This window comes from Grampus griseus (assembly GCF_964374135.1).
Source record: "Grampus griseus genome assembly, chromosome: 7".
Lineage (NCBI taxonomy): Eukaryota > Metazoa > Chordata > Mammalia > Artiodactyla > Delphinidae > Grampus > Grampus griseus.
Window position 1 is genome coordinate 106606192 of NC_139001.1, and position 24562 is coordinate 106630753.

Genomic DNA, 24562 nt, shown 5'->3' on the forward strand with positions numbered 1-24562 from the left:
TCCAGAGGCCTATCGATGGATGTTCTATTCGTTTCAATCTGTTATGGGAAAAGGAGAAGAGGACAATTTGATAGTGAGGAAAAATATTTCTATAGGTGTTTATATAAATGTACTGAACATTTTTTAGATGGATTTCTCTTTTAACAGATGACTTTCTTTAGATGCTTTTGAGTTGGGAATGTTTTGGGGGGTGCACATGTTTCGAAAGATTGCACGTCTAAATAACTGCAGGAAAGACAGACATTCAGGCACACACAGTTAACGATTTGGCTTATTTTCTTAGACCAAGACCATTTTCTTTAAATTTTTACAAGTGATTTAAAATATTCGTGGATCGATAGACGGTCATAATGAATGGTAATCATTAGGATTATATTACCAGATGGGCTTTGTTCCAAAGGAGCAGAGGCCTCACCCATGGAATTTTATTTGCAGAGTTTAATGAGGGAAGTTTAATGAGGGTGATCTATTAGACCTGGCTTTGAAGGCCTGCTTTGCTTGGGCTGGTGAGCTGGGACCTCGCTGAGCCTCCCGTAGCTTTATGCAGAAGACTCATTCACCTGGACATCTTCTCTTGACCAGCTGGTAGCATCCCTGGGCTAAGAATGTGTCTTGGGACAGCTTGACTATCAATTCCTAGTGACCATTTTCTGAGTGGAATGAGTTTCTCTTTGCTCTTGTCTGATAGCAAAATAAAATATGAATATCAGCTCATGGATATATTTCTTTCTAGTTTCATTGTAAAATAAATGACCCCCCCCACAGAGATATATAAAGAATAAGATGGTACATTTATTCTCACAGTTTATTATTAACAGATTATCAATTTGGTCTGTTTACTTCCAGAACTTTTTCTCTCTCTCTAATAACAACAAGGACAATCACAGCAGAAACTACACAAGTTACTCTGCAATGTGTTTTATGTACTCAATAGTATATTATACATGAAGAACTTTCCAATGTATGTATTCATTTTAATTGACTCATAGCATTCCATAGTGTGGACATACCGTTATTTATTTAAACATTCCCAAAATGGTGAAGTATGTTTCCATTTTTAAATTGTTAAGAATGATAACAATTTTACATATATCTTTGTGCATGTAAGAAAGCAGTTCTGGGGCATTATTCCAAGAAGTGGAATTGCTAAATCAAAGCAGATTCATAATTTAAGGTCTGGAAATGCCACTATATCCATGGCAATGGTCTTCACACTCTGCATGAACAGTGAGGAACATAACAGGGAAACACTGGCCAAGGTTATGGAGGGGGAATGTGTTAAACAAGAAGAAATACCCAGAAAAGATAAAGAAAATAAAAAGAAAAACCTCAATATTAAAAAATATATATATACAAGTAAAGGGAGGTAACTCTTTTCCCCTCACAATTGCATATTAAGAAAAATAAAGTAAAATCCAAGATTTCCTAGTTTTAAGGAAAAAGATTCACCTAAATACTGTTTAGGGGAGTTTAGGGCATTTTGGAGGAAATTTTGGCTAGCAGATTAAACCTAAGATTTGTTATTTTCACCAAAAAGTATCCTTTAAGGTGACAAAGAGACCCACAGAAGCGGGGGGATCAGAGACAGAATTCAGTGCTTCAGACTCAGCAAATGGAAGTCACTCCCAGGGATGCTCTGGGTATTGTGCAGAGCCTGATGGGAGAGCAGGGGGCAAAGTGGGGGGCCCAAGGTCTAGTGCTGTTCACAAAGGATGAATTTTGTAGGCAGGTTAGATTGTTCACAAGTTTATTTTTTGTTTCAAAGAGTTAGGTTAAATTTCTCAGAATTACAAATTCAAAACCCTGTTGTTTAAGCTTTTTCAAAATTCAGCTTATAAAATTGTATTCTACATATAAGTCTGGCAAGTATCAGCAATCAAATCGCAAAGACTTTGAATAATGCTTAATGCCATTTATGGATTTGATTATTTAAATGCCTTCAAATATTGTAAACTACGTTTTTTTTTGAATTTTATTTTATTTATTTTTTATACAGCAGGTTCTTATTAGTTATCTATTTTATACATATTAGTGTATATATGTCAATCCCAATCTCCCAATTCATCCCACTGCTAGTGCCCCCCACCACTTTCCTCCCTCAGTGTCCATACGTTTGTTCTCTACATCTGTGTCTCTATTCCTGCCTTGCAAATTGGTTCATCTGTACCGGTTTATCTAGATTCCACATATATGTGTTAATATACAATATTTGTTTTTCTCTTTCTGACTTACTTCACTCTGTATGACAGTCTCTAGATCTATCCACATCTCTACAAATGACCCAATTTATAATATGTTTTATTTACTCTCCAAGTAGTTTAATTTATGACATTAAAAAACAGAATACCAAATATTTATCAAAGTTAAATATTCAGAAACATGAACATTTAACTTTGGTGAAGTTAATTTATTTGAGATGTTCTAATAAGGAAGATTTTTAGGTCTAAATCAGTTATATTACACTTTTTAAATTGGAGTTTACAAGGCTCATACTTAAATAGGCCAAGTTCCCTTAAAAATTACAAATATCAAATAATTATTAAGAAAATCTTTTCAAGGTTTTAATAGAATCTTGCTACAAGAGGAAAAAAAAAAACCTATCTCAGGCCAATTCAAAGCTCCAACTCTTGGCAGGTCCTACTTTATGAAAAAGGAAAAATTAGATATTCCTTGTTAGACATAACAAAAGTGGTCAATTAATGATTATTAAACTTCTTGACTTGATGCAAGACTATTTAAGGTCCTAAGTAAGCTTCCTCTTAAGGGTTACAATCTACTGACATTGCTCTTAATCTTATTAAAATTCACTATAAATATGCTTAAAGAATTTTTTCAAAGTCAAGAATGCTAGTTTCTTCCCAGAAAGATGCATGATATAGAAGTTTCTGGACAAGATCACCTTTGGGACCTTTTTTTTTTTTTCTTTCAGTACCATATTCCTTCTTCACCCAAAAACATTAATACTAAGGCTTTGATTATCTTAAGCTGTTGATACTGAATTTACAAATTTTGGGGATTAGAAATTTTATGCCTTAAATAGGAACTTATTATGCAAAGAGATGAACATGCAGACGTTATCCTTGTTGGTGGTGCTCCTGGACCACTCTGGCCCCTATGCTCAGTCAAGTGCTCCACACCATTGATAGTGGGCTGACCATGAAGTCTGTATCCTTGTATTCAAAGACAAATGTATTCCTGAATGCATTTTCCATTTTGCTTAAGACCGTGATGAGTCTCTGCATTTTTCTATATTTGTAAGATTAGATAATTCTTAAGTTTATGTTAAATAATAGGTTAAAGTTTTGAATTTTTGAACAGGCTAAAAGGCTGTGTCTGGCTTGCATTAATAACTTATAAGGCCCTTCCACCCAAAGCAGGCAGAGTCTAGAAACAATCTCATTAACTCAGATAGACTTAGCAAATACAGAAAAAAGTCTTTGTTATCTGAAAAAATTAAAATAAAAACAAGAGCAGAGCAGGGACAGGGGTCATCTTCTTTACTACTTATTTAAAGATTTCACAAATTAGTAACAAAAAGTGGTTGAAATAGAATCTTTCCCCACCCTTCACCACTGCATGAGATTTATAGAGTAAATTATATATCATATATATATGATGATATATGATGATATGATATATATATGATATAGCATATCATTATGCTAATTATATAATAAATATATACTTGATTCTCTCCTGTGGATTTATTTATTCCCAATTAACCCATTTGTCATGGCCATCAAGACCTCTTCTCCCACCAAAAATATATTTTAAGAACTCTAAACTGACAGCTCCAAGTTTGCTAACGAGTTTCTGAAATCAGCGGGAAACTGTGTGAAGCCCCCCTCCCTCTCACCCTTAGCAGAAATGATGCTCTAAGATGCATGCTTGGAGTTCACTTTAAGGAGATAGATCACATGACATTTGGTGGTGGAAAGACTGCACAGTGCTTGAGAGTAAGACTTCAGTGACAGGAGGCATGGCTCCATCACTTCATACACGGACAAGTTATTTACACTCATCTTGTCTTACTATCTTCATCTATAAAACAGAAAATAATACATTAAAGCTACATCTCAGATGTGATCATGAGCACATGTTGAAGTTTCCTTTCAAAGGGAAAGACTTCAAGAAAGCCAAATCCACAACGCCCCAATCTTGGTGGAGATATTTTGTAGGAGACTAACCATGAATGTTTGGTTGAATGTGATTAGGTTAGTCACAAGGCTGGTTAAAGATCATTGCACTCTTTAACATCTGGTTAAAGGTAACAAGAGCTAGATGGATAAATTGAATTTCCCAAACAGACTTTTTATCTCATTAAAACTTATCAAAAATTGTACACAGACTTATCAGGAATGCTTAAACATGTCTTCAAAGGAGCACTAAGTTGCATCATTTCAAAACCATCTCCAATTTGTAGAAAATTATGTCTGTAAGTACTTCAGAGATTGTACTTACAAGTAATGAAAAGAAATTGCATCATTTACTCATAGCCTTAAAGGCCACTGAAGAGGCGCATTCCTGGTGTCCATCTTACTTCTTCCCTCCTGCACCTGGGTTTCTGTCTCCTCTCTCTAAATTGCTTCTTGCCTGTTGTTGCACAGAAGGCTCCCTTTACGCGTCTCAGATTTCTTCACTTAAGAAAAGGTGAAGCTCTTTGTCTCCCCTCTACCCCACTCAGCTCTTATTGTGCTGCTCAGTGTCAGGCAGGTAATAGTAAAGGTGAGATGATAGGCTGTGGTTAGCTGAAGAGGCTTAGCTAAATGAGGACAGCTTTGGCTGGCTATTGCACCCCAGACATACGAAGTTTATTTATTTATGCAATCAACAGCCACTTATTGAGTGCCCACTCTGTTTACTACGATGCATACTCAGTGAACAAAATAGAAAACAGCTTATGCCCTTATGGAGATTACATTCCTTTGTGGGAAGACAGGTAACAAATCATAAACTTAATGAATAAGCAGAGTGTATATTGTGTTAGAAGACAGGAAGTGCTAAGGATGAAAAAGTAAGGGAGGCTGGCAAAGGGGATTGGAGGTGCTGAGTGAAGGAGAGTTGCAATTTTACTTTATAATTTTCTTTTAATTTAAGTATAGTTGACTTACAATGCTGTGTTAGTTTCAGGTGTACAGCAAAGTGACTCAGATATCTATCTATCATCTATCTATCTATCTATCTATACACATACACACTCATATGTGTATATATATATATATATATATTCTTTTTCAGATTCTTTTCCCTTATAAGGTATTACAAAATATTGAGTATAGTTCCCTGTGCTATACAGTGGGTCCTTGTTGGTTATCTATTTTATATATAAGAGCGTGTATCTGTTAATCCCAAACTCTCAATTTATTGCTCCTCCCCACTTTCTCCTTTGGTAACCATAAGCTTGTGTTCTATGTCTCTGGGTCTATTTCTGTTTTGTATGTAGGTTCATTTGTATTATTTTTTGAAATATTCCCACATATAAGTGATATCATATGATATTTGTCTTTCTCTGTCTGGCTTACTTCACTTAGTATGATAATCTCCAGGTCCATCTTTGTTGCTGCAAATGGCATTATTTTATTATTTTTTATGTCTGAGTAATATTCCATTGTGTCTATATACCACATCTTCTTTATCCATTCATCTGTTGATGAACATTTAGGTTGCTTCCATGTCTTGGCTATTGTTAATAGTGCTGCAATGAATCTGTTTTTTTTTTTTTTTTTTTGCAGTGAATAGTAGTGCATGTACCTTTTCAAATTATAGTTTTCTCCAGATAAATGTCCAGGAGTGGGATTGCAGGATCATGTAACTTTAAGTAGCATGATTGTGGCAGGCTTCCTTGAGAACACCATTTTATCAGAGACAAGAAGGAGGTGAGGAGTGGGCCATGTAGACATGTGGGGGAGAGCATCCTGGGCAAAGAGAACTTCAGTGCAAAGACCCTGACAAAGCAGCATCCCTGGTGTGCTTTAAGGACAACAAGGAGTTCAGCATGTCTGGGGGAGATGTAGAAAAGGGAGAAGAGTAGGGATGAATTTGGAGAAGTGATGGGGGTACAGATCAGCAGGAGATGGTAGGTAGTTTAAAGATGTTGCTTTTACCTTGATTAAAACAGAAAGCCCTTGAAGGGTTTCAATCTGCCTTAGATGTTAATAGGATCTCTCTTGCTTTTGTGTTGGGGACATACTGAAGGGATTGGAGATGGAGGCTGGTAGACCAGTTGGCTGATGATCACAGTTGTTCAGGCAAGAGATGCTGCTGACTCACACCAGAGTGGTAGCAGGAGGTGATGAGAAGTGGTCAGATGCAGAACAGATTCTAAAAGCAGAGCCAGAGACATGTACTCGTCCCTCAGATGAGGGCTGTGAGGGAAGTGGGGGGGACTTGCAAGTGTTGGGGTCTGGAGAATGGTAAGTATGGAGTTGCCCTCCTCTGATAGTGAAGGATGTGAGTAGAGAACTTGGGGGGCAGGAGGCGAAGTATGAGATCAGAAAGTCAGGTTTGGACATGCAGTTTGAAACATCTGACACCCAAGTGGAACTTTGAAGCAGGCAGCTGGATTTATGGGTCTGGAATTCAGGAGAGAAGACTGAACTTGAAATATAAACTTGGAAGTCACTGACGTGGAAAATCAGGAGATTTGCAATGACTGTTCTCAGTAATCTGATCTTCGTTTAAGAGAAGCCGAAAATTCATATTGATCCTTTGAAACTTTCTAAATTATAAACATACTGACTATATTTTCCAAAACTATGTTGATTCCCCCTGCTTTCTTAATGCTTTTCCCAGGGTTGGTCTGCTCCAGCTGGAAACTTGTGCTTGGCCTCAGTGAAAGCTAAGTTAGGGAAAGAACCACTCTGATCTTTCTCAAGGAAAACGGCAGGGGTCCCTTTGTTCTTCCTAATGCCCGGGGTTGGGGGGGGGGGCGAAGTGTATTTGACAGAAAATATGCTTGCCAAGATGCTTGAAACTGGACTCTAGTCTTTGGAGTAGGTCAGTCTCTCAGTATTCTGTATAACACTTTCTTTGAAGAAGCTTATCTAACTGTCTCCCTTGCTGTGCATCTTTAAGGAGAAGCATTTTGTTTTCCTTCATATCTCCCTGCGAACAAGAAAGCACACCACCAAACAACTGTGAGCCAGAACCATATGCCACGGAAGGCTGGACGGGACCATTAATGAGGTCCATGGGCCACTCTGGACAACTCTTCCGCCCACTTCATCTCTTACCTGGGTGGTCCACAGCTCCAACTAGCAATGAGCCTTTCCTTTTGGAAGAAGTTTTGATTTCGGGGAAAATTATACTTTCTCATATAAAACTCGTATAACGCTTTTGTCCCTGTTATATTTTTTTCTTTTCTCCTTCCATTCCTAATTCTTTTCTGCCTTTTCTTCAACTCTTTCGTTCATCTCCCTTCAAATTATGCACATCCTACTTTTAGAGAGACGCAAACAGCTTCTGATGCGTGTGCCCTGCTCTCCAAGTCCTTGCTGGCACACATCATGATGCTTCTTTGGGCTTCTGAAGAGTATGACATCAACAGTTGTGTTTCTGCTGAAAGCTCTGTTTATTAAACGTCGTACACCACAAGAAGGCACATCTGATTCAGCTATATATGAAATATCATTAGGATTTTAGAAGGTAGTTGTTCAGCATGATTATCTCGTAGCAAATTGAATTCAGTGCCTTACACCTAAGATTGTCACTGTCCTCACACTTAATGAGTTCTATTCACTTGCGTAGTTCCACACTGGCCTCTTTCTGCGTTCATGTCTCAAGTGCTCAGTGTATACCAAGTAGAGAGAAAAAAGAAACAAAACACCAGTTAAAATGAACTGATTAAAGAACACGGAAATTATACTCCTAAAACTGCCCTTTTTAAATAAGCCAGTTGGGGTTATACATCTTTTATTTTGAGTGTCTACTTTACAAAAGAGTTTTTCTAATCACAGTGTGCATTGAACCAAAATGAACCAAGCTCAAAGGCAGCCCTGTAAGTATTCATTCAATTTTTTCTCGTTCTAGGAATATTAGATGTTTTTCTTTCCCCAGGTACTCTTTTTCCCTCTCAGAAATACATCATTTTTTTTGAGTGACCATAAACAAATGAATTTCTAGCCTACATATTCGTTGGTAAATTGAGCTTAGTAACACTGTAATACAAGGTCTGTGCGAGGCTTTTTAAGTATGTTCAAAGTACCCAGCTAGTTCTTATACTTTTCCACAAGATCCCTCCCCCTACACGCCCCACTTAGCTTGGCAATATTCAGTTTTAAAAATACTTTAAAGTGTAAAATTGTAAGGAAAAATGTGTTTCTATTGCTGTTTGTATTTATAGGATGCTGATTTACAAAAAGTTAAGATTGTTAGTTGGAAATAAGAGAATCCCAACTCAAGCTAGCCTGAATACATAGGGGGTTTTCCCAGAAAGATCTTGGGTTGTCTCACAGAATCTAAGCTAGATTAAAACAACCAGCCCTCAGAAAGTTCAGGGATGCAACCTAATCTTGGAAACAGCAGAGACCCGCCATACAAATATTGTCAGGATTCTCTCCATCTGTCTTTTCTGCTGCATTCTGGACCTCAGCATTTTTTTCTCTCTCTTTTTCACTGCAGATAAGCGTTCTTCTCATGGCTGAAAACATGGCCAATGACAACTTCTGAGTTTTTATCTTATAGCTTCAGTCATCCAAAAAGGGGCTGATCTGAACTTTCTTGGTGCCAAAACCAAAAGAACTAGAGGATAACTACCTACTGACCTGGCTGTGCTCAGCTTTCCATCTTTAAAGCAATTAACTTTTTCTTGGTGGAGGGACGGGAACAGTAATACCATTGTTTGTCAATCATGGAATCTGACTCGTGTGTGTGTGTGTGTGTGTGTGTGTGTGTGTGTGTGTGTGTGTGTATGTGTGATTGGGGGAGGGGAGTGGGATGGGGTGGGATAGAGCAGCCATAGACATGTCATGTAAGAATTTGAGAGGTTCAGAGGGGAAAGATCTTGAGAAAAGTACACTGCAGGAGAAACAGTATTCAGGAACAAGCAGTTCTGGATGCGAAAGAAGAAAAGGTGTGGAGGAGGGTGGGCCTTCACAGGCTCTCTATCAGGGCACACCCAGAGGCAGAGGTTCTTGCTTGGAGTTTGCTCGTGAGGACACTTATGCTTCAAGTTTATCTAACTTCCCCACAGCACAATGTTACTGGTGTCGGGGGTGGGGGGCCAGAAACCTGTGGTTTATCTGAGTAACAAGCCTGTTTCTTTTCCACCAAGCTGGGTGGGGGAATCCAGAGGAAGGGTAGAATTTGCAGTAGGGAAGGGCTCATGTTTTGGTTTATTTATTGATTGGTTGGATTTTGTGGTCATGTTCCAGAGCAAAATTGCTGAGTCCCTTTCCCCCTCCCTGCTTTTTTCTGTGTTTTTAAGCCTTAGCTGGACACCATGGAGTTATCAAAAGGTTTTTCCCAAACAGAAGCCCTGTCAGCACAATAGTGTGTTTGCTGTGCTGAGCAGAAAATTTCTAATAATATGTCTGGACATATTCAGGAATATTAGTTTCTGGGCTTTGAAACAATCATTGCTGGAGGGTTTCCTACCTATGTAGGACACTTAGGGTAAATCATCTTCCTTTTCCTTGCCTCACATTTTCGGAGGTTGCACAATGAACCCTTGTGTTGTATTATACCACTTCTGTGATTTCGCTGTTTATTCCCCATCCCTGTTGAAATTCATGAGATTTTACTCTTCCCGTAAAGATTGTTTTCAAAAATTTCAGTGTTTAGAATTGCTTTTACTCTTAATCTTATTTGTTATACATATTGAGCACTTGCCTGGTTATTTTTTAGGAGAACAGTACCCGGAGTGTAGAGATTTTAAATCATGTATGTAAGAGATGAAGAGAATTACCTAAAGACACCATGTAGTAAATTGCTGAGCTGGGATTTGTGCTCAGATATATATAACCCTGAAGTCTGTGATCTTTGTCGAGAAGAAATGAATGTTGCCTTCACTCCCCTTAGCCCAAGTGACACTTAACGTTTGTCCTTGTTATGCTTCATATCTTGAATTTTCACTTAATCCAGTCCCAGTGTTTTTTTTTTTTTTTTTTTTTTGCGGTAAGCGAGCCTCTTACTGTTGTGTCCTCTCCCGTTGCGGAGCACAGGCTCTGAACGTGCAGGCTCAGCGGCCATGGCTCACGGGCCCAGCCGATCGGCGGCATGTGGGATCCTCCCAGACCGGGGCACGAACCCGTGTCCCCTGCATCGGCAGGTGGACTCTCAACCACTGCGCCACCAGGGAAGACCCCCAGTCTGTTTTAATCCTTTTTGCTAACATCATTTGTAGTAGCTTTATGATAGCCCATTAATATTATGTACTACAACTTTCCTAAGAAATCTTCTCATGTTGGAAACTTACATGGATTCATCACGGCATCATTGTGAATAAGGATAATTAGCACGCATAGTTTTATGTTTTGAAATACATCCTAAAGATAGAACCATCTAAGGGTGATTTCTGGGTTAACTTATATGAATGTTTCAGAGAGTTTTTAAAGTGTATGGTGAAAATACTTTTCAGAATAGTCATACTGTTTTCATTATAAGTAGTAAAGGCTTCATTTTAAGGGTGTTATTGGCTCTGTTAATAATTATAGAATTTCCTAGTATGTTAACTGAACAGATACCATCTTTTCAAATTCATGGGGAGTTTAAAATAGATTCCTGGCCGTCACCCAAAAGAGAAGCAGGAGGATTATGACCTCAATTATTTGCCCCTTTCCCCTTTCCTTTAAAAATGCAAAACCTTTTCAAAATGCAAAATTACATCTTTGTCTATTTTGTTCTACAGTAAGTGAAAAACCTTATAAATTCTGACCACTTCAAATTAACTTTAAGTCAATGAACATGTGCCCCAGTGTTGAAATGCTTTATTTAATTGCCTAAATCAGCCCTGAGCCTTTCTTTGCCCAGTAGTACCAGGTGGACCCACCTCTTGTGGTGAAACCATTGTCTTATGTTCACGTATTCAAGTCTCACTCAGGAATGGGAGTAGAGCAGACTGATTTCTACCATTAATTCATGTAGTTGGATATAAGATGTTTTTGTTTTTCCCCTTATTTCAACTGATTTGGTTTATTTTGTTTGATTTTGCTCCATCTCTCAAGGTGTTTGCCAAACTACTGTGAACATGGAGGAAGCTGCTTCCAGTCCTGGGTGACCTTCTACTGTAACTGCAGTGACACAGGTTACGTGGGCGCCACCTGCCATAACTGTGAGTAGACTCATGCCTACCCACAGTAGAACGGGCAAAAATCCACGAATATCAGGGATAATGTCAGGATATATTCAACATGGGGTGGGCACGTTTTATTCATTCCTTCAGTGTGTGTTTCTTTTTTTTTTTTTTTTTAATTTTTGGCTGCGTTCAGTCTTCACTGATGTGCACGGGCTTCCTCTAGTTGCTGTGAGTGTGGGCTTCTCTTTGTTGTGGTGCGGGGGCTTCTCACTGCAGTGACTTCTCTTGTTGCAGAGCATGGGCTCTAGGCGTGCAAGCTTCAGTAGTTGCAAAATGCGGGCTCAATAGTTGTGGCTCTTGGGCTCAGTAGTTGTGGCTCACCAGCTCTAGAGTGCAGGCTCAGTAGGTGTGGCACATGGCCTTAATTGCTCCATGGCATGTGGGATCTTCCTGGACCAGGGATCGAACCCATGTCCCCTGCATTGGCAGGCAGATTCTTAACCACTGTGCCACCAGGGAAGTCCCCAACGTGTGTTTCTTGAGAGCATACTCTATGCCAAACACTGTGGTGAGCATAGAGGATGAACAAATACAAAGCCATATCATCATGAAGCTCAAGGTCTACCAGGAAGACAGACAGGAAATAGGATAAGTGTTGAGGTAGAGGAAAGACAAGGTGCTGTAGGCACACAGAGAAGAGCTCTGAAGTCAACTGCATTTTCTAGATGGGCTAAGTTAGGCTGTGCAATAAACAACCTGCATCTCGGTGGCGTAAGTAATGAGCAGTTGAGTCATGCCTGTGTTACCTGCATATCACAGGTCTGCAGGGGACCCTCTTCCAAAGGTGTTCTTATTCTGGGAAGCTGACAGAGAGTCCATCATCTGGAATGTTGCCCTGTCAGGGAGAGGGATGCACAAGGAAACATGTGTTTCTAAAAGCTTCTACCTGGAAGTTTCTACTTGGATGCTTCTACCTGGAAGTGGCAAATGTTACTTACACTCATGGAATCATTGGCCAAATAAAGTCCCGTAAGCACCTAACTTCAAGGGGGTAGGAAGTGTCATCTTACCATGGTATCTGAGACAATAGAACCAACATATTGGTGATAAGTACTGACAATGTCTGTGTGTCCATGTTGGGGAGGCTTCAGATAGAAGATTTGAGCTGATCTCGTGATAGGAATGTGGCAGACAAGGAAAAGAAAACAGGAAACTGAAACTGTAAGTAGTTTCACATGGCGAGAGAGTTCTGACAGTAAATGGTAAGAAAGGAAGCAGGAAGTGAGGAACCCGGAGCACACAGAGAATAAGGGGAGAGGAGGAAAAAGTAAAGGAAGAGCAGCAGTGCCACGATTTCCATAATTCGATAGTCCTGTCAGGGTCACCAAACAAAAAAAAACCACATGACAAAATAGAGAAGGTTTGCTGTTTGGAGAATTGTATGTCAAACTGTGTGAAATGAACTGTAAGTTTAACTGACAAAGATGTAATTGGAAGGTGTTGGCTATAGTTGTAGGAGATTTCACAGAAAATGTGAACTTCAAAATTGACTTAGAAGGTAGAGGAGTGGGAGAAGGGCCTTCTAGAATAATGTAAGAACCAAGCCAAGGCTGGACCTATTCTGAGGACTTCAAGGAGACTATCACTCAGGACCAGATCTCACCTGTTTTCCTTAAGTCCTTGCTGTTCCTGGCATGGCACTCAGAATGCAGAAAGGGAACAGTAGATGCCAGCTGGGCTAGAATCAGACTCTGATCCAGGATGAACAGCGCTGATGCTCTCATCCCTGCAGACCTCTCAACCATTCTGTGGCCTCTTCTATGCCTTGTAATGTAACATTCACCAATGGTGACCACAGAGGAGGCCAAGCAAATCAGAGAAGAAATAGCCCATTGGCCATAATGAGATGACATTATTACTGTTAGCTGCCTGTAGAAGTGAAAAACACTGCCTGGCTTCATAATGATATAACTTACTTAAAATTTTCTATTTAGAGATTTGGAACAGTGAACAACAGACTGAGAGAGATTAGATTTAATTTTTAGCAAACTCTTATACTTGAACAAGGACAAAATTTTAACACGCTGGAGCTTGTTTTTGCACAGATGCTGTAAAGGAAAACTAACAAAATCTTGTGGACCATTTTAGGGCTAAAATTACAAGTTTTTATTTAAGATTCTCAATGAATACCAATCTATAATTTTTTAAAAAAATTAATTAATTTTTGACCATGTTGGGTCTTGCTTGCTGCATGTGGGCTTTCTCTCGTTGCAGCAAGCTGGGGCTACTCTTCATTGCAGTGCACAGGCTTCTCACTGCAGTGGCTTCTCCTGCTGTGGAGCACAGGCTCTAGGCACGTGGGCTTCAGTAGTTGTGGCATGCAGGCTCAGTAGTTGTGGCACACAGGCTTAGTTGCTCTGCGGCATGTGGAATCTTCCCGGACCAGGGCCCAAACTCGTGTCCCCTGAATTGGCAGGCAGATTCTCAACCACTGCACCACCAGGGAAGCCCCCCAATCTATAAGTGTTGAGTCCGGTTCCAGAACTATTATCCCTAAACAGCCAAGGACAACATATACTTGGACAGATACATTGTAGGACACATACGGGACTGTCCAGATTGTATGGACAATGCTCTTGTAAGAAGCTCAGAGGCAACCAGAGTGGCCATCAGTTTAATAGTGAGATGAGAGAAACTTGAAGATTTAAGTCAGAACTATCCAAATACTGGCCAAATCATATGATAACGTTCCTATGGTTTGTAAATCTTATTCTGTTCACTTTCTCCTAAAGTAATTTAATAATATTTTGAGAATTTCATCTCTATGGATGCTCTCCTCCTTTAAATTTATCCATCCATCATGCTAAAAATAGAAGATTTCCAACTCTATAAAAAAAGCATGAACTTAAAAGTCGATGGATGTGAGGTGCTGATTTTTAAAGGAACACTGTCAAAGTTGATGAGCAGGAAACTTAACATACCAAGCCTTAAAAACCTCATTCTCTTTTTATCCCCCTTTCTGTGACATTACTCAGGGTTTATACCATGGGCTGCAACACTATTAAACCCCTCCTTCCCTTCTGGGCACCCAGCCAGGACAGATCGGAGGTGCTTGGGTGGCTGTGAGGTTTGGATGCCTATGCAATTCAAAAATTTGTCTCCCTTTAACTAATCCCTCTTCCTCCCCCCAATTGGGTGAGGGGCACTGTTTTGCATCACATGTGTAAATTGAGTAAATCAAGTCATGCTTTCCTGCCTTCAGAAAATCTGTGTCCCAAATGTAGGGCATCAGAAATGAGAGCTGCTAAAATACAGAAAACAGAACGGAGGATCCCCTCAGGTAAAAGCAAAACAAGCAAGTTCGCAAACATGCTAGGGTGGAAATGGTAATGCCCTTGGTGTGTTGGGCTGTAATTCCTTGAAACAGTCATGCACAATCAGAAGAGTCGATGCAAGACCTTTAGATTTGTAAGACATTTATAATGATGCTTAAAACTTGTAATTCCTTGACTACTGGTCTTTTGTCTTTTTGTGCTCTTTAGGATTAGTTTGGTTTTTTTCATTCTCAGTGCATCCTAGTAAATGTGAACCAATAGGACTAATGACAGATATGATTCGCTTCTTTCTATCTCACTTTGTGGATAAGAGAGGGGTCTGGCTGAGGAGGAAGGTATGACGAACTCTTAAGGAATGGTACAATGGGAATTCCCAAAGTCCTTAAACATGGTAGGTTGCTGTTAAAAATAGGTATGTCTGGGCTTCCCTGGTGGCGCAGTGGTTGAGAGTCTGCCTGCCGATGTGGGGGACGCGGGTTTGTGCCCCGGTCCGGGAGGATCCCACGTGCCGCGGAGCGGCTGGGCCCGTGAGCCATGGCCGCTGAGCCTGCGTGTTCGGAGCCTGTGCTCCGCAACGGGAGAGGCCACAACAGTGAGAGGCCCGCGAACCACACACACACACAAAATAATAATAAAGTAGATATGTCATCATTGCATTTCAATTTTCTTTCCTCCTTACCTGATGACATATAAAGAGCTTGGGTACACAAGTTATGTTACTTGGGTACACAAGTTATGTTACTTTTCAAACACACTTGGTTCAAAGCCTCCTGCTTAACAAGTTATGATGATTATGTGGGCAATTCCTCTCCAATCTGTGGCAGCTTCCCCACAGAAGAAGGAAATATGAGACCATCACTTATCCCATGAACTGACATTAAACATTATGTCTGTAAGTTGCTTCGCTCAGCAACTTTCTCCCCTAAGTTGTATCCTATTTGCCAGAGGGAAAACTGAAGGTAAAATAATGTTTTCAGCCCAGATTAAGTCCTGGCAACCCACCCAGTGATCAGAGCCTTCCGATCACCAGAGCTGGTTATTGGTTTTCTAAAATGTGCACGTTTAGAAGGTTGTATAATTGAAGCCAAACTACTGAGTACTCAAGGTATATCTTGGCCATGGTATATTATGAATCCAAGTTAAGATTAAAAGGAAGAGGTTTTCTTATGGGAGCTTAATCATAGATTAGTCTATAACATAATGATAAAGTGAGGTGGGTGTTATTATTCTCCCCATTTTATAGATGAGCACACTGAAGCCCAGAAGGTTACGTATCCTCCTCAAGGTAACATATGTAGCAAATGAAGGAGCTGGGATTTAAATACAGGGAATCTGGCTGTGATGCAAGATAAGCCCCATATCTTATTTCCTTTCTCAAATAATGAAGACATTTTGCAAAACTGTGTATATGAACTTAGTGATGGGACATTCATGACGTCGTTCATACTGCTTGAGACCCCAGTAGGATATTGTGATACCAGATAGAAAATGCAGTTCTAGAAGACTGAGAGGTGAGAACGTTTTTGTGTTCTAGAATAATCATGAAATCATCCTGGAAGGAAGTAGGTTGAGTCAGCACTTGAAAGACAGCTCAAATTAAAATGGATAAAAAGACGAGGGAAGCCTATTGAAAACAGAGGTTGCCGAGAGCCAAGGTGTGATGGTAGAATATATATGCTGTGATTTGGGACAATGCAGATGTTTGCCTGACTCAAGAAAGGGAAAATAGCTCTTTTCATTCATTCCTGAAGCCCAAGTGGTATTCCCATAAAGCACTTTCCCCTAGGGGAAATCTGAGCTCACTTCCCTTTATTACCAAAGCTTTTCACACGTTATTGCAGTATCTATAAATATGACTTTAATGACTGCATAATAAATAGTCTATTTAATGGCTTCTTGTTTTTATTCAACCATTTTAATCTTTTTTTGGGTGGGGGATGAGGAACCCTGTGTTGTTTCCAAATATTTATTATTCTAACCAATACCACAGTGGGCATCTTTATGCTTAAATAAATTTTAACCCCACCTGTTCCATTGTTTTCTTGAACTGGGCATAGGAATGGCATATTTGAGTCAAAGATTATGAATCATTTTAAGGATCTTGATTCACATTTCAACTAGCTTTCCTAAAGTCTTGCTACAGTTTATACTCTGATCACTATTTTTTGAGATATCTTGTTTCACCTTCTAAGCCAGAATTGTTTACTATATGTTATAAAACTATTTTACATGTTTTTACTAAAACATTTGCATACTTTTAAAATTAATTAATTAATTTATTTTTGGCTGCGTTGGGCTTTCTCTAGTTGTGGTGAGCGGGGGCTACTCTTCCTTGCGGTGTGCGGGCTTCTCATTCCTGTGGCTTCTCTTGTTGTGGAGCATGGGCTCTAGGCGTGCGGGCTTCAGTAGTTGTGGCACGCGGGTTTAGTTGCTCCGCGGCATGTGGGATCTTCCCAGACCAGGGCTCGAACCCATGTCCCCTGCATTGGCAGGTGGATTCTTAACCAGCGTGCCACCAGGGAAGTCCCATAACACATTTGCATATTGACATGGAAATTATTATGGACCCTCATGATGAATTCCAGATGAAGAATAAGGTTTTATAGGTGAATTATGCAGTAGGAATAAGATTATCTCTACAGAACTGTATTTAATCATTCAACAAGTATGTACCTTTTGAAAGCACATCTGATGTCAGTAACCAGGCAACTGACTGACTCTTACCTTGCGCGGACTCGGTAAGGACCCAAGTACTTACTCCTCATTTTCCACATGTCTCCTCATGAGTGGGACTATCCTTGATCTCCTCAGTATCTATATCTGATCACATTCACATGGACCCTTTTCCGGGGTCTCTTCACTGTTTTTCAGCCTTTGCAAATCCCTTTTTACCATGTAGCCTCTCCGACATCCTAACAATGCCTTTCAGCTCACTTTTCAGCTTGGCAAGAAGATGTCTGCTTTCCTCCTCTCCCAAGCTTGACATAGTGCCTCCCCAATTGGGCAATGAATAGCCAGGTATTGATTGGGAGCATATCAAGTTGTCTGACGATCAGCCTCTAAGGTAGCCATCATAGAGGGATAACACTTTAGCTATTTTAGCAGTAGGTAAATGGTCCTCTCACTGCATGATATTTCATGGTTGAAATGAAAGGTTAGAGACGGTAGGGGATTCTGGTAATAAGAGGTTTGTTTAAAAGCAGGACTCATATCTGTTTGCTCAGTTCAACTCATATCCTAATATTATTCTGTGGGTTTCCTACCAAGATCTAAAGAAAATTCATCTCCAGGGTTAACCCTGAATGCCATCAGCAGCTGTTCTAAGCTGTAACTAGCTACCTAAAGTAGAAGAAGAAAAACAAAAACAGTAATGCATTTTTTTATCTTTTTATTTTATATTGGAGTACAGTTGATTAACAATGCTGTGTTAGTTTCGGGTGTACAACAGAGCGATTCAGTTATACATGTAGATGTATCTGTTCTTTTTCAAATTCTTTTCCCAATTAGGTTGTTACAGAATATTGAGAAGAGGTCCCTGTGCTATACAGTAGGAATGAATTGTTGAATCCACACCCTGCTTCATTTTATGACACTAACCTTTGGTGTCATCATTACCTTTATTCATGTTAACTCCCCCACTGAGACTCTAAACTCCTTTAAGGGAGGAACTGTGTCTTGCTTACATTTGTACTAACCATATCTAAAGAACTGGTGACATCCAGGGCATATCATGTAATTGGTGAGACAGACAGTTACGCAGAAAAAGATAACTCATTGTGCCATTAAATGGGGAATCTGTAAGGACAGGATGGTGTCTGAATATTCTCTGTGTCCCCAACCTTTTGTCTAATCCCTGACACATCATAGGTATCTGCTGTTGGCTGTATACACGGATGGATAAATCAGACAGGAGCACACAGTAATGTGGAGTTACTGGGATAAGGGCACTGTCCCTTTCTGGGGGAGGTGAGAAAGTTTTCACAATAATTGACATTTGAGCAGAGGCTTGAAGGATGAGAAAGAACAAAAGACAGAGACACATGAAGTGTCGTGCAGCAGGGAGTGCTATTAGCTGCTTAGCACAGCTGGAATCTAAGGTGAAATGGAGGAAAGGAGAATCAGGATTTGCAGACAGAAGAGAAGATGGGTGATTCATTGAGAAGGAGCTTGTTTCTCTGTTGAGCACCTAGGAGCCAGCCACAGTTTCTTGGTTTTGTTCTAATGCTGAGAATTGACTTGCTAATATATATTTCATTGTTTGTTTTTTTTATTTTGTAAGTTCTTTTTGGAACTCTAACTGTGATTGTGTCATAGAACGTGCACCGAAGTTGGAAGACAACTTCATGTTGGGTGCAAGCGTCCAAGTTGGGTATGTGTTGGGCGCAAGGGAGAGATACGATGCTATTTGCAATTATGTGAGCAGCAAATAATGAGAGAGCAAGCTAGAAAGAAGGGACCTGACTTGAAAGGCATATCTAACATTGGATCAAACAAACTTGGAGACAAATCGAATACAGCAGAGAGAAGGATGACTTGTAGCTTTGTAGCTTGGAAGACTTCATGAATGAAGGATGTAGTGACTAAGTCCCCAGGTCGCCCTGGGCCTGACAGTTAAATCCAGGCTCTACAACTTACAAGATGTATAACCGAGGGTGAGTTATGTGAGTGCTGTGTGCTTTAATGTCCTCGTTTGTGATACGTGGCTAGTAATAGCAGCCACGTAATGGAAATATCATGAGGATTAAATAAAAAAATTCCCATAAAGTATTTAGCCTTGTGCCTGGTAAATGCAAAGCCCCTGATCCATGTCAGCTATCATTTGAACAGATGGAAGTCATGCAGACCGAGGCAAAGACTTAGCAGATGAAATCTTCAGTTCAGTTTGGGGCATGATGTTTGCCTGGAGATATGTTACCTATGCAGAAGTACCTGGACATCCCAGAGTCAGGTCCAGGGGGAAAGATCGTAATCACTGGGTGTATAGTTGCTGAAGCCTTTTGAATAGTTGAAGTCAATCAGATATGGTGGGCCAAGCGTGGAAACTGCCAAGTAAAATATTTTAAGGGGCTCAAGAAGAGATACGATTGAGACACAACTAAGAAGGAAGTGTGAGGAAAGAAAAAGGAAGAACGAAATAAAAATGGTAACGTAAAAGGCAGAAGAGTAGTGTTCTGAGAATAGATTATAAACAGAAATGTCCAAGCAATGTGCTCCAGGTTACTTCATCATTGTGCTTGGTCATAGTTGAATGGCTGGATGTTTACATAAGAAGTTGGAGAAAAGCACAATAAGTGAAAGAAAGACAACGGTTTTCAAAAATTTATTTTTTAATTAATTAATTTGTTATTGAAGTATAATTGATTTACAATGTGTAAGTTTCAGGTGTACGGCAAAATTATTCAGTTATATATAAATATATATTCTTATTCAGATTTTTACCATTATAGATTATTAAAAGATAATGAGTATGGGTCCCTGGGCTGTATAGTAGGTCCATGTTGGTTATCTATTTTTTGTTTTTTGACTTGTACCTATTTATTCTTTTATTTTTAACATCTTTATTGGAGTATAATTGCTTTACAATGGTGTGTTAGTTTCTGCTTTATAACAAAGTGAATCAGTTATACATATACATACGTTCCCATATCTCTTCCCTCTTGCGTCTCCCTCCCTCCCACCGTCCCTATCCCACCCCTCCAGGCGGTCACAAAGCACTGAGCTGATCTCCCTGTGCTATGCGGCTGCTTCCCACTAGCTATCTACCTTACATTTGGTAGTGTATATATGTCCATGCCACTCTCTCACTTTGTCACAGCTTATATAGAGTAGTGTGTATGTGTTAATCCTAAACTCCTAATTTATCTCTCCCCACCACCTTTCCCCTTTGGTAACCATAAGTTTGTTTTCTATGTCTGTGGGTCTATTTCTGTTTTATATGTAAGTTCATTTGCATCATTTTTTATATTCCACATATAAATGATACCATATGATATTTGTCTTTGTCTGACTTACTTCACTTAGTATGATGATCTCTAGGTCCATCCATGTTGCTGCAAATGGCTTTATTTCATTCTTTTTCATGGCTGAATAGTATTTCATTGTGTATATGTTTACCACATCTTCTTTATCCATTCATCTGTTGATGGACACCTAGGTTGCTTCCATGTCTTGACTATTGTAAGTAGTGCTTCTATGAATATGCGGGTGCATATATCTTTTTGAGTTAGAGCTTTTCCAGATATGTGCCCAAGAGTGGGATTGCTGGATCATATGGCAACTCTATTTTTAGTTTTTTAAGGAACCTCCATATGGTTTTTCATAGCGGCTGCACCAATTTACATTCCCAGCAACTGTGTAGGAGGGTTCCCTTTTCAAGAGACTTTGTTAATTGATAGCTATCATAGGTGTTGTCAGGATCCAGGTGATTCAAAACCACTACCTGCCATTGAAGTGATTTTACTCTCCTTCAGGAGGAAAGACCAATATCTTTTCATCCGTTAATAAACAAGTAATGCAAGGTGGTGTGCAGTTATGTGCATGGGTCTGACTGCAAGGTGCCTGCAAGCCTGTGAGGAGAGAGATTAGAGCAGGATGAGCTGAGGTGAAAGGCTTCTTGGAGGATTGGTCTGGCCTGGACACAAGGGAGGGACTTGGGGAGGCAGAGAAGTCTTAGGAGAGTGTTTTTCAAGGGTGAGAATCAAAGGAAGGATTTGAAATAAGGAAAAGCATGGAGACTGTTTGGGTTTTACTCAAGGCACAGCGTAAGAGCAAGGGAAGGAACATCCCTTGAGCTTCTTTTAAGTGCCATGCACTGTACTGGGTGGTTTATATAGGTCATCTCACTCTCTGAGGCACCCTCACATCCTTAGCTCTAACCTTGTTAGACTGTGACTTCTTCAGACAGCGGGGTCTTCACATATGTAAATCTCCTGACCAGAGATTCTTCTTACACTGTCTTTGCTTGAGTAACTTTGTCAACTCCTGCAAGAAGCCTACCCAGACCTTTCCTAGACGTTGCTCCCCCTTGTCCCTTTAGCATCCACTCACAGAGAATTGATTCCACCATATCAAAATTAAAGGTTTAGTTCTTGTTTTTCTTCCTACACTGCCAGTTTTCCATGTGTTCCTCTCTCTGGCACTAGCTGGCACATAGTAGAGGATCAATGAATGTAAACATCTTTTGATGGCCCAAATGCTTAAAGCCACAGAGCTGGTGGAAGTGGGATTTGAACTCAGTTCTAGATGGTTTGAAAGCGCTTCCTCTCCACATTAAAACATCTCTAAGTGTTGAGTATGACCTATTTAGGAAAATAATCTAAAAAAGAATGGATATATGTATCTGTATAACTGATTCACTGTGCTGTACACCTGAAACTAGCACAACATTGTAAATCAACTAGACTCCAATAAAAATTTTTTTTAAGATCTCTAAATGGAAGAAAGAGCACACTTAAATATTTTATGGAACATGGTAGGATTATAAACAAACGGATATGAAGACTTCTGATTCGACAGGAGCAGGAATGAAGGTTGTATATCCACCTCGGATCGATTCTCTTCCTTTTGAACATATCTCAACGATTTAAGTGTTTCCCACAGTCATTTCCTCCATGGTGATTTGTTTTATTTGTTCTTTCCTTCCTCTTTATCTCTATCTCTCCCTCTACCTCCCCTTCCCCTCTTTAATTGAAGCTGCAGTAAAGCTAACTTCAAATACTTACATTGGATTGACAATGTGCAAAAATGTAATCACAAGGTTTGGCTTTTTTCCAAATCCTTAGAAGCAACACAAGATGCCCAAATATGAAAGAAGATAATTAACTGGAGATGATTTAATTGTTGATGTTGCCTTCCTTTGGAGAACCATTGATATTTACTTTGAACACTGAACGGGAACAATGCACATTTATTTCTAATGCATTTCAGTCAACAAAAGACTGATTGCCATAGAAATACAAAGCTCTGGGATATCCCATGAGTTAGGAGTAATCTGGACTGGGTATATACATATTAAACTCAATATATAAAGACACATTTTCCATCTGTGCCTCAGCTTTGGATCCAGACAGATCTAGGTATAGTTATAGCTTTCTGCTCTTGGACAAATTACTTGCTTTTTTTCAGCATCAGTTGCTTAATCTCTAAAATAATAACTCATTTAACAGTTATTGTGTGGATTAGAGGTAGGGCACAAAAAATATCTAGCATAATATTTGGGATTTGGCATTTCCGTGTTAAATGGTGTCTACTCTATATTTAAAATTATGTGTTTGAAAGTTTTGGTGTACTTTTCATATAAGAGACATTCAATAATTTATCTTCCTATGTTATCAAATCATAAGGTTGTAGGAACGCTTTTTACACTGTAGATTACTAAACAGATATTAGGTTCTGGCATAGGTGTTGCCATTGGTGAAAGAACAGAGAGGTGACTGTCATAGAAAGAAGCCCAGGCTGGGATCAAGAGACCTGAGTCAAATCTATTTGTCATAAATGACCCTAGGCAAGTCACATACTTCTTGTAACCCATATTCCTCAGGGGTATAATGTTGATTATCCTGGATTGTACATGGTCACTATGAAGGGTTATTTTGATTTGCCCCAGTTGTATGACTCGGAACAAGTGTATTGACACCCTGTAGGGTGTTGCAGTTACGCCTTGCAATAGCGTGTTATCATTATACTCTACAGTTGCTATTTCTCCTTTTTGTCATTTTCTGATGTTCTAGCTCAGAATAATATTTGCAGAGATCATATAACCCATATCTTGACTATGGTTTAGAAAACACTGAGTACTCTTTCATACTCTTATTGGCTCCAGTAACCTTGAAAAGTAAAGCAAGTGGAAACATGAGGGGTGTGAGGGTCACAGATGTTTTAAGCTCTTGCATACTTTCTTTGAAACTTGTAGTTGAATTGAACTACTGTGATTGTTATTTGGAATGGATCAACTAAAAGAATAGTAAGAGTAATAAGCAATAAGAGAAGGAGAGAACCAGTGTGAATGCTTAAAATACTTTATCAATTCTATTTTAAATAATAGAGTAAGACTGGACTATCTAAATTGTGATGAAAGAAAGGATTTCCCAGGGTGCTCAGTTTGAATCTTGCAAACATATTTTGCGTAGGTAATTCAGAGATAAAATTCAGAAGAATATTCCTTTATCCATTAAAATTCTGTAATCCAGTAGTACTGTGACCTATGGCAAGTAATTTCACTGATCTGAGCCTTCCTTGTGCCATTTACCAAAGGAAAATAATAGACTCTGTCCCTTATTGCGACTGGCATAAATTCATGAATCAGTGGGTGTGAAATCCCTTTGACAAGTATGATTCTAACCCTTCCTTATGAATTCCTTCTTCTTATACATTACATCATTTTGTTCCCACGGCAACCTTGGTGAGGAACAAAGCAAGCATTCAGAGGAAGGACCTAAAATTCAGAGTGATTCAGAATGGAGAGCCCAAGGAATTTCAATGATAAGACCTGAGTAGGGCTCAAACCTGGATATTCTTATTGTCTCTGACTTTGTCAGTGTGAGTATCCTGCAAAAGGTTCTCCAGCTATATCATGCTCCAGGCAACATAAGTTGCGGTTAGTGAAGTTCTAAAGTTAATTTAAAGTTTAGTTTTTGTTCCTTGTTTTCTAAAAGACATTCTGAGTCAATTACTGCTCAGCTTCAAATCCTTCATTGTCCTCATGATCTCAATGATAAAATCCCTGCTTCTCAGCTCAGTAAGTGTGGCTTTTCATCACTTGGAGCTCTCCTAAATCACAATAGTTTTAGTTATGTCCCCATGTGGATCGAATTATAGTAGCTCTCATTGACTTTTCATTCCTTAAATGCATCAGATTCTTTTTATCACTCCATTCTTTTTTGGTCAAATGTGTTTTAATTTTATTTTTATTGAAACAGAGTTGATGTACAATATTATATAAGTATCACTCCATTCTTCAGGCCATGAATTTTCTTCCTAACTTTTCTTCTAGATC

The 24562-nt window shown here is 39.4% G+C and overlaps 1 protein-coding gene across 2 annotated transcripts in view; it reads left to right on the forward strand.

Annotated features, from left to right (window-relative positions):
* Positions 1-24562, forward strand: part of CNTNAP5 (contactin associated protein family member 5) — a gene marked incomplete at both ends in the record, with an annotated part of 875906 nt that overhangs the window by 542574 nt on the left and 308770 nt on the right. For both annotated transcript variants that reach the window (XM_082658898.1, XM_082658899.1), the window contains one exon: positions 11163-11269. In XM_082658898.1, the coding sequence (XP_082515024.1) occupies positions 11163-11269 (107 nt within the window). The remainder of the gene's footprint in view (positions 1-11162; positions 11270-24562) is intronic.